General features: G+C 51.0%; 1 protein-coding gene across 6 annotated transcripts in view; it reads right to left on the minus strand.

Moving 5' to 3' along the window:
- Positions 1-16,628, minus strand: part of SNX29 (sorting nexin 29) — a 548,686-nt gene that overhangs the window by 92,788 nt on the left and 439,270 nt on the right. For all 6 annotated transcript variants that reach the window (XM_021088060.1, XM_021088058.1, XM_021088059.1 and 3 more), the window contains one exon: positions 7,579-7,719. In XM_021088060.1, the coding sequence (XP_020943719.1) occupies positions 7,579-7,719 (141 nt within the window). The remainder of the gene's footprint in view (positions 1-7,578; positions 7,720-16,628) is intronic.

A 16,628-nucleotide genomic window follows, 5' to 3' on the forward strand; every position in this document is an offset into this window, starting at 1 on the left:
AAACACAGATTGTGGGGGTTCTAGAGGGACCACTTATGTCAGGCTTGTCCACTGCACAGGCTCAGAGTCCCGGCACCCTCCACGGCAAGAATGTGCCCCTCCCCCATGCCCCTGTCATGAGCCCCAACGCAGGAACAGGCACCCTGGTGAGCACTTTGCAAACGTCACCCCCTCACACTCACTCAACAACACACTGTCCCTGTACACAGAAGGGAACCTGTGGCACAGAGAGGTCAAGTAACTTGCTCAAGGCCGCACAGCTAGTGAACCCGTAAGAACTTTTTTCCTTTTTACTCTCAGGGTTGGCAAAGTCCTGCTGAGTGCGCCAATGCATGACTGACTGACTCCACACGCTGAGGTTTACTAGGCAAAGGTTTACATCTGTGGGTCACTACGAAGGCGGCAGCTCCTGGCTCTAAAAAGCGCCAGTCAGCGGACTGGGGGAGTGTGAGGGGTGGGGGGCTGAGAAGGGGGATGCAAGCAGGGCAGGCTTCGCACCCACGAGGTTAAGGAACAGACTTCTGGAATCACCCACGAGGTTAAGGAACAGACTTCTGGAATCAGTATAAATGCCCACCAACGGGGCAGAAGCGAAAGACTCTCCACTCCTCTGTGGGTCCCCTGTGGCGTGTCTGGGGTGAGAGGGCTCTGCGAACCATCTGTCCGGCCTGCGAGCAGCCGGGACACCGCCGCGTGAGAGGACCTTGGACAAGGCACATCACCTCCCTGGGCCTCCATTTCTTCATCTGCAAAATGAGCCAAGAGTAAAGGTTTTCCATCCCACGCGAGGGGAGAGCGGCCTGAGACCGCAGCCCCTGGCAAGAGGGACTCTGCCGAGGTGATTAGGGACCTTGAGGTGGGGACGGCACCCTGCTAGGCCGCAGCGAATCTCAAAAGCGGAGACCTGCGCCCTGCGGGGTCAGCGGAAAACGCGAGCGTGGACGGAGGGTCAGAGGAGAGGAAGGGGCCGTGAGCCACACAATGCAGGAAGCCTCGGGAAGCCAGCAAAGGCCAGGGCACGGGCTCTTCCCTGGCGCCTCCAGAAGGAACCAGCCTCGCCAGCACCTAGACTTGAGCCCAGTGAGACCAGGGCCAGAGCCCTGACCGACTGAACGGTGAGACGGTAAGTGTGTGTGGTTTGGAGCCACGAGGTCCGTGGCGCTCAAAGACACAGCCACAAGTGCATGGGGGCAACAGTGTGGAAGGGAAGGAGGTGCCCTGAGCGACTTGCTCTCCCGCTGGCTCCCTCGTGTAAGATTCCCGCTGCCCCTTCGAGCATTTTCTCTCCTGCAGAAAGTAGCTCTGCTTCCTGCTCCTCGCTCCTCTCCAGGCTCAGGGACCCTCTTGGGCTCATGGGACGCCTCTGGGAGAACTGACTGACCAGCCCTTCTCCCTACAAGACCAAGACCTTTTTTTCCTTTTTCTTTTGCTTTTTAGGGCCACACCCGCAGCATCTGGAAGTTCCCAAGCTAGGGGCTAGGGGTCAAATGGGAGCTGAAGCTGCTGGCCTACACCACAGCCACAGCAACACGGGATCCAAGCCGTGTCTGCAACCTACACCACAGCTCATGGCAATGCCAGATCCCTGACCCACTGAGGGAGACCAGGGATCAAACCTGCATCCTCAGGGATAGTAGTCAGATTCGTTTCAGCTGTGCCACAATGGGAACTCTAAGACCGTGAACTTGGCAAAGGCAGAGCCTGTACTCTAAATCCTCTAACTCCCTACACCCAGCAGGACACCCCTCACCTGGAACGGGTTTGCCAAATGGAAGAATTTGCCAGCCTGCGTGCAGTACCCCAACACCTGCTTGTTCTCCACCCTCTGCCGGGGTCCTCAGTCCTGGGGCTACACATCTCAGGGAGCTGCAAGTGCTTTCCATGGCTCGGCAAGCACCAGACAGCTCCTCACAGCATGCTAGTGTATGTGTTTTTAATAAGAATTTTAATGCATAATTTCTCCAACAAGTTGAATTATCTTTGGCTTGGGGGAAAGCAATCTGCCTTGCCTTAAAGCCAAATGAACTTTCTGAGACTGACTCCATTATCCTGAGAAGAAGCGACAGTCCCTCCATTCTCATTTGCTCCCTGAGCAATAACGGAGACTTTCAGGAGCATTACCAAGAAGGCATCTTCCACCTGAGCCCTTGTGCCAGCAAAGTCCGTCTGGACGGGGAGCTCACAGGCCACCCCCTCAGTCGGTGAGGCAGTCGGCTTCCCTGTCTGCAAAGGCCTGCTGTTTCTTGCCTGATCTGCAAAAAAATATTCAGCCCAAAGAACAACCTTCAAAGACACCCAGAAAGTTATTCTACTCACGTCAGATATAGATATATATATTTTTAAATTTCTGCCAAGACTCAGTGAAGTAGAGAAGGAAACAAAAGGGAAGCTTTTAAGTGAACATTTAATTTCTGTTCATTGATTCCTTCACTCAGGTCACGGGTCTCGCTGGTAACAGCATCACGCAACACACAGAGGAGGCTGGGGCAGCCTGGGCCCTGAGGCTGAGCAGCAGAGCTTCTAACTGACCTGCGATGGACACTGAACGTGAGCTGAAAATACACCTTAACTGGCTTAGGCTGCCCAGATCACAGTGCTGTTACCTCAGCCTAACCAAGCCCATCCTGACAGATACAGGCCCCACGGCTGTGATGTTTAAAAGTTAATGAAAAGTTAATGAAAGGGAACCCTTCTGCACTGTTGGTGGGAATGGAAATTGGTACAACCACTATGGAAAACGGCATGGAGGTACCTCAGGAAACTAACTGGAACTACCACAAGACCCAGCAATCCCACTCCCGGACATGTATCTGGACAAAACTTTCACTGAAAAGGATACAAGCACCCCTGTGTTCACTGCAGCACTATTCACAATAGTCAAGACATGAAAACAACCTAAATGTCCGCTGACAGATGGATTAAAGATGTGGTACACATGTACACTGGAATACTACTCGGTCATAAAGAAGAAGAAAGTAACGCCATCTGCAGCAACATGGATGGAGCTAGAGACTCTCATACTCGTGAAGGACGTCAGAAAGAGAAAGACAAATCCCATATGATATCACTTATACCTGGAATCTAATATACGGTGCAAATGAACCTTTCCACAGAAAAGAAACAAACTCATGGACATGGAGAACAGACTTGTGCTTGCCAAGGGGGAGGGAGTGGAGGGCCTGGGAGTTTGGCGTTGGTAGACGCAAACAACTGCATTTAGAGTGGATAAGCAGTGAGATCCTGCTGTGTGGCACAGGGAATTATATCTAATTACTTGTGATGGAGCCTGATGGAGGATAACATGAGAAAGAGAATATATATATATATATATATATATATATATGTATGTATGTATGTATGTATGTATGTATGTATGTATGTAAGTATAAGGGGGTTACTTTACAGCAGAAATGGACAGAACATTGTAAATCAACTATAATAAAAATCTTTTTAAAAAGTTAATGAGTAACTTTAATACACACCTGTTGTGGCTTGACTCGGCTTCACCAGAATACACTTCACAGGATGGGAGACTGATGCTCAGGAAGCTATTTTAGTGTGAGGTGGGCGATGGGCAGAGTGGGGGCCAGGACGGTGTGGAGACCTCTGGCAAGCGCTCTGGGCACCCTGCACCCTTACAACTCAATACACATATGGCACATGAGGCAGAAGAGATGCTTTGCTGAAGACAAATCCTGCATCTAGAAACTACATAACGTGCTTCCTTTATCAGTTTTTTTACAAGTTCAAACTGGGGTGAAGATCGCATTTTACTTCTAAAGCTGAGCAAACAGCTAGACGTTCAGGCTGGACCGACACTCACCTGTTAACTGTGTCAAGGCTCAGCTTAATACGTCCTTGAATACCATCCAGGTCTGGATTCTGGAGCAAATCATTTCATGGGTCCAGACATGGAGCACAGAACTCAATCCACTCGAGAACATCGTGTCTAGACACACTCATGGTCCAAGCCTATCATCTTGAAGGGATCCAACCAAAGACAAGATTCTGATGTGGTCCATTTTTCTAGGCCAATTTAGAACCCAGACTCTCTAGAAAACGTGCCCTCAGGGAATCAAAGCAGGTATCCTGAGCACTTAGGCGCAGCGGCAGCGAGGCGCACAAGCTTGGTCTCTAGCAGAGATCATCAGGGTAGCCTCTTTGGGGCACTCAAGTCCTGAATCCTGACTCATTCTGTCCTTGAAAATCAGACGGACCCGCAGATCTGTCCTGGGCAGCAGCCAGCATGTAGTTAAGGGAAGCAGATGCGTCTTTTCTCTTAGTCACCAGAGGTGACGGGGAGGGGCGCAGGGATCGAACTACAGGGGGAACCTGCCAGGCAATTAAAAGCTAAAGCAGGCTGTAGCTGAAGGAGAGGCTGAGGTCCCGTGACGGCTCCCAGCTCTCAGATGCCTGAGCAACAGAGGGGACTGTGTGACCCAGCCCTGGGGTGGGGAGCAGGGCCAAAGCTCAGGTTCAGAACCGGCCAAGTGCATGTGTTTAAGCCAGGCAGCCTCGGGCCAGGGCCACCAGGACGGGACCTTTAATTCCCAAGCTCATTTATCTGCACGTGGGGCTGCACTGGGTGGCCTGCTGGGACAGACTTCACGGTCAGTGCTGCACTGACAGGGACGGAAGGGCTGGGAGCAGGGCTGCGGGTGACCCACCTCCAAGGGGACCCCTCATTCCTGGTCCCTGCACAGGAGAGACAGGACTGCTTCATGCTCTTTCTAAGCCCAGGAGCTCCAGAAAGCCCCGCCTACTTCTCAGGCCTGAGTGTCACCTCCCTCCACCTGAGCCTCACATGCCACTGAGGTACCGAGGACAGGTGTTGTTCTTGGAGCTCTGAACCGTGTAACTCACGGTCGGAGGGGAGATGAGGTGAAGGGGGGTCGCCTCAGGCTGCAGGGAAAGCACTCAGCAAGGGTGCGTCCCAAAGGAGTCCACGTCCTGGTCCTGGGGCCTGACAGCATCTTACTTTCCATGGAAAAAGGGGCCTTTCGGACCTTGAGATGGGAGATAATCACGGATTATCTGGGGGTGGCGGGGGGCACAGTGATCACAAGGGCCCTGATAGGAGGAAGAGGCGTCAGAGACATGACTGTGCTGAGAGAGGCAGGGACCAGAGTGATGTGACTGGGGCTCTGAAGACAAAAGGGGCCACAAGCCAAGGAATGGGGGTGGGGTAGAAGGTACAAAAGGCAGGGAACAGAGTCTCCTCTGGAGCCCCCGGAAGGAAGAGCTCTGCCCACCCTTTAAACTAGCTCGGGGAGACGGGCAGTGGACTTCTGCCCCCAGAACTGTACAACGATAAACCTGAATCGTTTTCAGCCCCTAAACGCGTGGTAACTTGTGACAGCAGCCACAGGGGGTGGAAAGCCGGTCAAAGACAGACACGTGCCAGGTCTTGTGCTCATCCCCTTGGTGAGAGGCAGGCAGGCCACGTGCCCCGCAGGTGTCCTGGAAGGGCTGCCTCTGCCTAATGTTTCTCCAAATGAGGACGCTGGTTAAGTGGAATCTTGTTTTATGACATTCTGAATGAGCCCTGCGATTTGTGCAGGCCTGTGGGTCAAGATTAAATCAGTATATCATCCCCACCCCCATAAGAATTATTGTATTTCTTGCTATGAAAAAGCATAGAATTTCCAAGTTTTCTGGTTTTTTGGGTTTTTTTTTCTTCCCGCTTTTTAGGGTTGCACCTCGGCATGTGGAGGTTCCCAGGCTAGGGATCCAATCGGAGCTGCAGCCACCAGCCTACACCACAGCCATGGCCACAGCAGATCTGAGCCGTGTCTGTGACCTACACCGCAGCTCACAGCAACACTGGATCCTTAAGCCACCGAGCGAGGTCAGGGATCGAACCCACATCCTCACAGATACTAGCCGGGTTCGTTAACGGGAGCCACAATGGGAACTTCCTAAGTTTTCTGTTTTTACGGGTTTGACTCTACTTTTCCTTAACAGGAACAACAGCCTCAGTCTTTATGCTCTATACCCGTTTAAAATATGATCCCAGCAGACCCTGATGTGATTGGGTTTCTAATCCGTTTTTGCATTGTCTAATCTGGTTTAAACACAGAAATCCCTGAACAGGGAAACGTAAGAGTCAACGATAGTTTCTCTGTGGAACTCCCGAGTGTGGGGAGCAGGTACGGAAACCCCTGTTCTGGTTTTCTATGATAACGGCTGCGGAAAATCCTAGGCAAGGTGTCTCTTCAAGAGAAAAACTAGGAAGTTTGCCGCCAATGAAATCTGCCAGGGCTTTGTCCACATGAGAGCGCTGTGGCTCCCACACTTTGGTGGGCACCACGCAGAGGGTGTGCGAGGACCTCCATCCTGGGCCCAGCCCTGGAGCCTGTATTTCAGTAACAGGGGGTGGGGGGGCGCCTGAGAATCTGCATTTCTACCCAGCTCCAGGTGAGGCCGATGCCACAGATCGGCGGCCAGGCTTTGAGAACCATTGCAGCAGAGGGGTGTCTCCTACCCAGAGCCTGATTTCCTCTCTCATGTCCTGAGAGGGATCAACGTGACCTCATTGGATTCAATAGCCCCCGCCAAGTGAATGCACTGCGATGGAGGCAGGCCTCTGGCTCCTGCTTGACTGGAAGCCAGGGGTTCTCCGGCTTGGCTGTGTCCTGGAATCTCCGGGAGAGCTTTTAAATCCCTCAGTGCTCAGGCCTCGCTCCAGACCAAATAACTCAGAACGGGGGTGGGGGGTGGAAGGTCTCAGGTTTTTTTTTGTTTGTTTTTTTTTAAGGTGCCCAAGGGATCCAACGTGCAGCCGAGATGAAGAACCGCTGCACACAGAGTGGAGGGTGAAAAGACACCAACTGGCTGCAGCAGACAAGGCGACAGGGCCCCAGGCCAGGCTTCAGTACCCGCTGCCCTGCGACACATAACGGGTATTCAGGAAATGCGTGATGAACGAACAAATGCGGGCCGATGGACCAGCCAGCGCCTCCTTTCTTTAGGGTATTTGGATGAACACGCAGAAACAGACCAGGTCATTATCAATGACTAACCTTTCCGAGGCCGTAACCCTGTAAAAAAGGGAGCTGCTCCAGGAAAGCACTGCCTGGAGAGAAACCCCACATTCTCAAGTCCAAACACATATCAGCACAACGACGGATGAAAATGAGAAGCCATTTCTGGGGGGTCCAGAACAGACGTCGGCCAACGATGGCCCAGGGGCCAAGTCCAGCTGCCCCCTCTTCATATAAATAAAGTTTTATTGGCACAGGGACGTGCCCGTGTGCATCCGTCATGTCTGCAGCTGCTACCACAACAGCAGAGCTGGGTACTTTCAGCTGAAATGGTGGGGTCCCCAGAGTCCCAGATATTTACTCTGTGGCCCCGTTGAACAGGTCTGTCAAGCCCCTGCCGCAGGGAGACAAGGACGCACGGGAAACATAACGCTGGAACGGGTGGGCGACCATTCTCTTCCTATTTTTTCTTTTATTAGCCAAGTCTGAGTGAGGTCCTTACAGGAGTATGCATGTTTAAATCACAAACTGAAGGACACCAGCTGGAGCGTCGCCTGTGCCACCTCCCCCCACACCACGCAGTGACTGCACCTACCTTGTTCCCAATGGCCTTTTTGGGTGGGAAGTTGTAGGCCCTCACTTGTGGGTATTTGTTCTGTAACTTGTGGTGCAAACTCCTAAATTCTGTGTACCGCCGATAGATGTTCCATTCATCGTCTTTTATCCGGATGTAGACCTTTCAAGAAGGGAAAGAGAAAATGTAAACATCTCTTAATACTCTTAGTACAGGGAGTTCCCACTGTGGTGCAGCTGAAATGAACCTGACTAGTATCCATGAGGAGGCAGGTTCAATCCCTGGCCTTGCTCAGTGGGTCAGGGACCTGGCATTGCCATGAGCTGTGGTGTCAGTCACAGACGTGGCTTGGATCTGGCGTTGCTGTGGCTGTGGTGTAGGCCAGCAGCTGTAGCTCTGATTTGACCCCTAGCCTGGGAACCTCCATATGCCGCAGGTGTAGCCCTAAAAAGCAAAAACAGACAACAAAAACAAAACCTCTTATTACAAAGGGCTGGGATTCTGGAGACGCTCCCCCTTCTCCATTGGGAAAACACGGTGTATGTCCACCTCTCGTTCCACTGGAGGCCCAGTACCAGAGCAGGGACTCAGGGATGCTGAGTGAACAAATGGACACAGGAGGGAATGGACCTGCCTGGCAGGATGCAGGCACAACACGCTGTACTTCACCCTCCCGGTATCAGCAGAGATCGACAGCCCCATTCATCTCAGAGACACATTTTTCATACATCTGTCACATGCACATTGTGGTGTAACAGACTGCAGGTGAAAGGTTATTCATCTTGCTGGCTATGCATTTCCTTATCTGTGACGCAGAGCTAACAGCACCTCCTCCAAGGTGCCCTGGAGAACACGCAGCCATGCAGGCCAGGCAGCTGGGCCTGGGAATCACGCAGACACGCACCCGGAGGGAGGGGCCAGAGTTGAGATCGGCCCAAGTGGATGGAAGGTCACATCAAGGTGGGACAAACACATCTGGGCCATAAAACTTCTTTACTGTCATCAAGAGGTGACTCTCAAGAGAACACGGTGAGGGTATGAAATGCAAGGGCTGTTTCACTAGCTTTGTACAGGTCCTCGCACCTTCCAGGGACACACAGCAACTGTATCTCAAGGCAACACAGAGAAACGGGAGATCGATGCATTTTAAAAAAAAAAATCATGGAGTTAAGAACAGCCCAGAGAGTCAAGTCTCCGATGATAAATAGCTGTTATAATCTGCAATCAGCGAATGTCAATACGCATCTTAAAAACTCTTTAACCACAGAAGGCGGCATTGCTCGTGAGAATGATCAATGCTGCCTTACAGAAAACCACCCGTGACCCCCAATCCAGACAGTGTAACATTACACAGCTGAACTCCAGTAAGGCAACCATCACGGCCTCGCACGACAGCCGTGTGAGGAAGACGAAGAGGGGAATTTAAACCAAAGAATTTCAATCAACGGAAGGACGTTTCCAGTGGAATGAGATGGAGACACAGGTCTACCGGGTCTGTTAGGAACCCTCAAGCTCAGAGAGCCGGTAACTACAGTGGATGACAGATATCAAGGGGTCTCAAGTGGCCGGAGGGGTGAGTCTAATGCAACATGGTGAAATTCCAAAAGACCAGTGTCGGGTTTTATGATACGATCCGAAAACCCAACCCTGTGCGTTGAGACACGGCACAGCGATGGCCTGTGGGACAAAGACTAAATGAGCTGAGTAAATAATGTGAAAGGGCCACCAAAAAAGACCACGTCCTCTATTTTTTCCTTTTTCTTTTTTGGTCTTCCTGCAGCACGTGCAGTTTCCAGGCTAGAGATCAGATCCCAGGCACAGTTGTGACCTATGCTGCAGCTGTGGCAGTGCCAGATCCTTTAGTCCGCTGTGCCAGGCCGGGGATCAAACCTGCATCCTGGTGCCAGAGAGAAGCTGCCAATCCCGTTGCACCACAGCAGGAACGCCAGCCCATGTACACTTTCGACCTTACAGAAAGGTATATGATATCTTCTAGAATAAAGGAGTTGAAATTGAAATCTCACCCTATTCTTTTTTTTTTTTTTTTTCTGTTTAGGGCCGTACCTGTGGCATATAGAGGTTCCCAGGCTAGGGGTGTAACTGGAGCTACAGCTGCTGGCCTACGCCACAGTCACGGCGACAAGGGATCCGAGCCACGTTTGCAACCTACACCACAGCTCACGGCAACACCGGATCCCCAACCCATTGAGCAAGGCCAGGGATCGAACCTGTGTCTTTATGGATACTAGTGAGATTTGTTTTTGCTGAGCCACAATGGGGACTCCCTTATTCTGTTCTAAATTGACCAAACCAACTTAGCTTTTGGCTGCTGCCTATTGAAAGATGAGCTGAAATATGTTCAGAAAGGCCCAGACTACTTGCTACTCAGTAAAGTGCAGTCCATGGACCAGCAGCATTGGCATCACGTGCTAAGATGGCAGAAATGCAACATCTCGGCCTCCACCCCAGGTTACTGACTCAGAATCTGCACTTTAACCAGGACCGCACGAGGTTCATACACACTTTCGAGTTCAGAAGCCCTAGGCGCTGATCTGCAATCAAATTATCGGAATGAAGACGGGAGATATTGAAGGATGATAACCTGAGCCTCAGGTGCAAGAGGTAGAGCTCTCTGAACTCCTGGGAAGCCTGAAAAGAAGAAGACAGACGCCCCTCTGATGATTCCAGGAGGCAAACTTCCAGCAGAGAGAAACTAGAGAAAGACAGACTTTATTTAGGAAGGACCTTTAGAGCAGCCAAAGCTAACCAGAGAGGAAAAGAGTTTGTCTCAAAAGGTTTCGTGGCAGCAGGTGTCCCAGCAGTGGTGTGCCAACTGCCAGGATTGTGATCACAATCATGCAAGGATTTGATTTATAACAGTCAAGGATACATTAGAGCCCAGAGGCATCTGGAGAGGCCTGGCTAGTTGTGGAGAATAGGGACGTCAGGCGTTCAGTCTCCCCGGACTTCGACATGATGCATCATTAGCAAATAAACCCAGCAGAGCTCACGAGACTTTCCCACAGCACATCTGGGGCATTTTGCATCCTCGCAAGTCACAGCAAGTGCAAGTTCCTCATTCAGTATCAGTTTCCCTCAGTATTTCTGGGAGTAGCAATGTATTCAGGATGAAAAATTTTCTAACTATCTTTTCCTGTGTCCCTTGCAGGTAAGAGCAGCTAATGAGATACAAGCAAAAATCACCATTTGGGGCTTCTAAGGACAGTTCTTAGGAGAGTTCTAACTCAGGTGACAAGTGCCTTTTTACTCTTCTACCTGTCTTTTTCTTTTTCAAACACAGATGTGATGACTGGTGCTCTAGCAATCATTTCATGATCATGAGGCAATCCTGAAAATGGAAGTAGAAAGATAGGACTGTGGGTGTCTGATGACATCATGGGGCCAGCACAACAAATACTACACTATCTAGTCAAAACTTTTCTTTTGAACAAAAGAGAAATAGTCACCTCTAATTTGCTCATGCTATTGTTTTAGAGGTCTTCATACCAGTGGCTGAATGCAATCTTGCCCCGATACATCTTGAGTGGACTGTTACCTGCTTGCAATATATTCTTACCCAAGTCCAAACATTCCCTGGAGAGTGGCAAGTTCAACTGCTCGTCTGAACATCATGAGCACGACTTATTATCTAGATCAAGGGAGATAAACTATGAGCCAGTGGGTCAAATCGCTGTGTCTGTTTACCTATTATTTATAGCTGTTCTCACAATGCAATGGCAGAGCTGAGTGGTCACAGCAAAGACCATGTGGCCTGCAAAGCTGAAAAATATTTATTTCCTGTTCCTTTACAAAGAAAAAACAAAAAAACAAAAAACAAAAACCTTTTCTGATCACTGATCTAGAGATTCAGAAAGTCCTCATTATTGCTATTTTGCTAGCAATATATCCAAATCTAGTGTGAATGGGGCAATGCTTTCCAAATGTTCCCAGCCCTCAGGGCCACGTTGACCTCTGGGACTCAGGGGTTCATACATAACATCGCAAAGCTTTTCTGGTGATGCTGATGAGTGGGTGTTACAGTCTGAATGTCTGCATCTCCAACCCCAACGATGTGTTATGTTGAAATCCTAACCCCCGAGGCGGTGGCCCTGGGAGGTGAGTAGGTCATGAGGGTGGTGCTGGAGAGTCTCCGGGCATATAAGCCATGCAGCTATGGCTGGCATCACGTACACATCATGAATGAGACCAGCACCCTTATAAAAGATGCCCAGGGAGATCCTTCGCCCCTTCTACCATGTGAAGATGGGGAGAAGACAGCGGTTGTGAACCAGGAAATGGGTTCTCACCAGACATCTGCTGGTGCCCTGATCTTGGACTTGCCAGCCTCCAGGGCTGCGGAGAACAGATGCTCCTTGTTTAAGGCACCGAGTCTACAGCCCTTTGTTACAGCAAGTGGACTAAGACAAAGGGCAATCTGGGGAGCCCCGATGTAAAGCACAGATTATGCCTCCTCTCTATGGGTTTCCTCGTCTATACAACGGAGGTAGATAAAAGCACAACGGAGGTGGATAAAAGCACGTGCTCACGAGGTGGGCTGGAGAGTCTTCGGGTATATCAGCCACACAGCCAGCTATGGCTGGCATCACGTATACCACCACGCGGAGGAGGTGGAGAGAGATGTGGGGAAGGAGGGAGAGGCCGGAATAGTGACATCGGCCCGACTGGATGGAAAGTCCCGTCCAGATGGGACAAGCGCAACTGGAGCATAAAACTGCTTCATCTGAATCACGAGAACCCTTTAGGGGCATGAAAAATATAAAGGCTGTTGCATCACCTTTTACAGGCCCTCAGCCTTCCAGGGACACATAGCAACTGTGTCGCAAGGCAAAAGAGCGGGAAAGAGATCGATGCATTTTTAAAAATTCCATGACTAAGAACAACCCAGAAAGTAAAGCCTCCAGTGATAAGTAGCTGTTATAACCTGCAATCAGTGAATGTCAATATGTGACTTAAAAACCTCTTCCACAACGATAAAAACTGGCAGCTCTAATGTGAGTTATACATTCTGATTCTACATTTTTCATAACACATTGAAGAGTCAAATGCTTCACTCTGTGAAAGCCTCGAGTCCCTCCTGCTTCTCTGACGGCCCTTCTTGGCCTTCCACGGGGGGACCTCCTCTGTGGCCCGTTCATTAAAGGTGGAGACTTTCCCTGGGCCCCTTCTTCCCCTCATGAGGGTCCACTCTCGAGAGGGCACAGTTGATGTTTTGGTCAATGACTTCCAAATCTTCATCTTTAGTCTGGACCTCTGATGGGAACTCTGGACTGAGGACCTGATAAAATCTGTGTCTACATCCACACGCAGGGTCTACACTGCAAAGCCTCTCCTCCTCCTACACCTCGCTCTCGCCATGGATGGACCGCTCAGCTGCCCGAGCCAGAAATCTGGGCATCAGCACTGACCAGGGATGTTCTTTGCTCTCACATCCAAGTACTGAGTTGGGGGGGCCTGCCAAGCCCACCTCCAGAGTCAGCCCCGCCCCTGGCTGGACAGCTAGGGCAGGCTCTCGGTGGCTCTTCTGGCCCCTCCCACTTTCCCCCCATTCCTTTCATTTTCGCCTCCCCTGTTCAAACTCCTTCAACAACTGTCCGAGGAGGAGGCTCATGCCAGAGACTGGGTTCTGGGGCCTGTGGAGTGGGCAGCTGCTCTGGGCCCGGGAAGCTCCTGCGTCAGCGCAATCATCTTACTTTAGGCTCCATCTCCTGCTTTGGCAAACCAGGGCGGTGCCAACTTGCCTGCAGTTTCTTTAAATTTCTTTAATCCTTCAAAATTCTTAAAATTAAAAAAGCCTTAAATTTCTTAAGCTCACAAATTTCCTTACAACGAGGATGGTGCCAATGTGCTTGCATTCTTTAAAACAGTCTTAAAACTGTTCAGATCAAATACCCTGTTCTAGAAATAGCTTCATCCCCTGGCCTTCCAACTGTCTCCTAGCAGCACCCCCTGGTAAGGGGGACAGCAGGCATTCAAGAACTCAGAGCTTCGAAAGGCCAGGGTCCATGAGTCCAACCCTTCCTTTTATAAGTCAAAGGACTGCTGAGACTACTGTCCCCTCCTCATCCCACATCCTCCTTGATGTCTGGCTCCAGGGCACCCAGGGCTTGGGGAAGGCCACCTAGATTGAAGATATGAATAAACACGCCAGGGCAATGTCACAGGCGTGATGACCAGGGCAGGGAGGGGAGCAAGCTCCTTGTGTGGGAGGGGAGGGGATGTGACATCGAGACTGAGTGATCAGCAAGGAGATACAAAGCATGGAAGCTAAGAGCACATGCTCTGCGGCCAAACTCCCCCAATTCAAATCTCGGTTCTGCTGCGCACTGCTGGGCGCCCTGAGAAAGTTACTACACTTCTCTGTGCCTCCGCTCCCTCCTTTGAGAAATGAGGATGATAATATTACCTCTCACTGGGTCTTGGGGGGATTAAATGAGTTCCCACATGCCATGGGCTTAGAATGGGGCCCAGTCCATAGAAGATACCATGTGAGTGTTCAATTAAACGAACAATTAAAAATGTAACTGAATGAGCTCCCACGTGGCTCAGTGGGTTAAGAACCTGATGTAAGTCTCCATGAGGATGTGGGTTCGATCTCTGACCTTGCTCAGTGGGTTAAGGATTTGGTGTTGACACAAGCTGTGACCCATGCTGCAGATGTGGCTCGGATCTGGTGTTGCCGTGGCTGTGGTGTAGGCCGCAGCTGCAGCTCTGGGAACTTCCGGAGCTGGGAACTCCCACATGCTACAGGTGCAGCTGTAAAAAGAAAAAAAAAGTGTAATCTACTGGTTAGGCTGCCACTGGGAACTGACAATGGTGTGGACTTCCTGAGTCTCTGATCTTGATCAGCTTTAACATTAACCCCCTCCAGTGGTTTGACTGATGGGGACTGGGCTCTGCTGAGACATCAAGACGGTCACAGCGGGCTCACAAACTGCAGGGGATCCCAGAAGCTCAGCGCCTCCACCACCTACCACGTTCTGTGATGTTAGACAAATTGCTTCTTTCAGAGTTCAGTTTACTCATCTGAGAAATGGGTATAACCCCACTCCTCACAAAAAAACCATGCCTGAAAGCATTTATAAAAATGTCGTAAGTGTCGGAGTTCCCTGCTGGAGCAGTGGGTTAAGGATCCAGCGTTGTCCCTGCAGCAGCTCAGGTCACTACCTGTGGCACAGGTTCAGTCTCTGGCCTGGGAACTTCTACACGCTGTGAGCATGGCCAAAAAAACCTGTCTTAAGTGTCGCTGCTATTACTACTATTGTTGTTGTTATCCCCATCATCATCACGAAATTCTGCAAAGGTGAAGAAGCACTGTCACTGAAGCCACATTTATTACAGCTCTATGGGCTCCACCGTAAGATCTTGGCTTAGGAAAGAACAGGTATGCAGATCACGGCTGAGCCTTAGACCCAGAGCTCAGCACAGATTGTACTGCAGGTCATTCACGTTTTTAAACAAAAACACACTGAGTTCCCACTGTGGCTCAGTGGAAATGAATCTGACTAGGAACTGGGAGGTTGCAGGTTCGAACCCTGGCCTCCCTCAGTGGATTAAGGATCCAGCATTGTCGGGAGTGGTGGTGTAGGTTGCAGACGCAGCTGAGATCTGGCATTCCTGAGGCTGTGGCTGTGGTGTAGGCCAGCAGCTGTAGCTCTGATTGGACCCTAGCCTAGGAACCTCCATGTGCCATGGATGCGGCTCTAAAAAAAAGACAGAAAGCCAAAAAAATAAATAAAATAAAAACACAACTTACTATGCCCTTCCCTTAAAAAGCTCCACTGACACGAATCCCCAAACATGTTATTTCTCAGGGGTACATGAAAGCAGCTCTTCCCGAGAACGGATGCTGTGGCCTCTCCAGCCACCGCATGTGCATCCTGGGACCAGCCCAGCTTCTTCCAGGCCTCGCGTCCGCATGCATAAAATGCAGGGGGGGTGAACTGGATGCTCTCTAGGTTCCTGTGCAGCCTCCCCGGCTCTGGTCTCCTGTGTCCTCAGGCGATTCACAAACTGCAAGGACTTCTGGGCCTCTTCCACCCCCACTTTACTGTGGAGCCCAAGGTGTTCACAGAATCAGGAGGTCTGACCTTGAGCTTGATTTAGGAGGATCTCATACTCAGGGAGAAAGGCAAGAGCAGAACTATCCCTGAAGCCTCTTTCTTCAAAGCTCAGCTTCTCTCTGAGCGAGGGACCAGCCTCTGGGGAACACTGGGCGGTGAGAACTGATGCCCAAGGGGGAAGCCAGGGGCAGAGAAGGTTCTAGATGTTTCCATCCTGTTCAGCGGCTGTCCTGCCTCTGCCAGCATCATTAGCCTGAGGGCCTCGAAGGTAAAGAGTGGCCAGTGGGCATTTCTGGCCCTGGCTTCTGTTCTGCCTGGAGGCCATTTGATAACGAGGGGAGGGGAGTGGAGTTAGTGGCAGGGTCCGCAGAGACCAGCAACACACTTCAGGTCAAGCACCTCTCTCTGTTCTCAGCTTCTGCTGTTGTCTGGACGTTGCTCAAATCCTGGTCCCTTCCATTAGCAAAGCTCGATGAGAATCTGGCAAGAGTGGAGTTACCTGCTGCCAGACCCGAGAGTAAAATGGTACTTTCCAGAATTCCAACAAAACAGAAATACCTTCAACGCTAACACTTGCCACATGTGAAGCACCTACTGTGTTCTGGGCCCTCTGCATGCCTCGCCTCTCACCTGCATGTGAAGCCGCAAGGCAGACGGTACAAGGTCAGCCCTTCTCCTGATGAGGACGTGGGCTCAGGGGCAGGGGTGCCACCTGCCCAGGGGAGGTGGGGAGATAGAGGATCGAACCCGAGTCTGCCTGACGTCTCAGGCCTGGCACTTTCTATCACAGTGCACTGCTGCAGAACCCGAGGCTCCCAAGGGCCCAGGAACCCCAAGTCAGCAAGGCTGGCAGAGAGCAAGCCGAGTTCCTGCTCAGTAGCTCTGAGACCCAATGCCCTTCTCCTGGGCAGACGACACGTCCTGGCTACAGATGCTTCACTGCCCCTCTGCCTTCAGGAATCTAACACCATTACCATCACCCAGAACTAC

The sequence above is a fragment of the Sus scrofa genome, chromosome 3 (genome assembly GCF_000003025.6).
Source record: "Sus scrofa isolate TJ Tabasco breed Duroc chromosome 3, Sscrofa11.1, whole genome shotgun sequence".
NCBI classification, from domain to species: Eukaryota; Metazoa; Chordata; class Mammalia; order Artiodactyla; family Suidae; genus Sus; species Sus scrofa.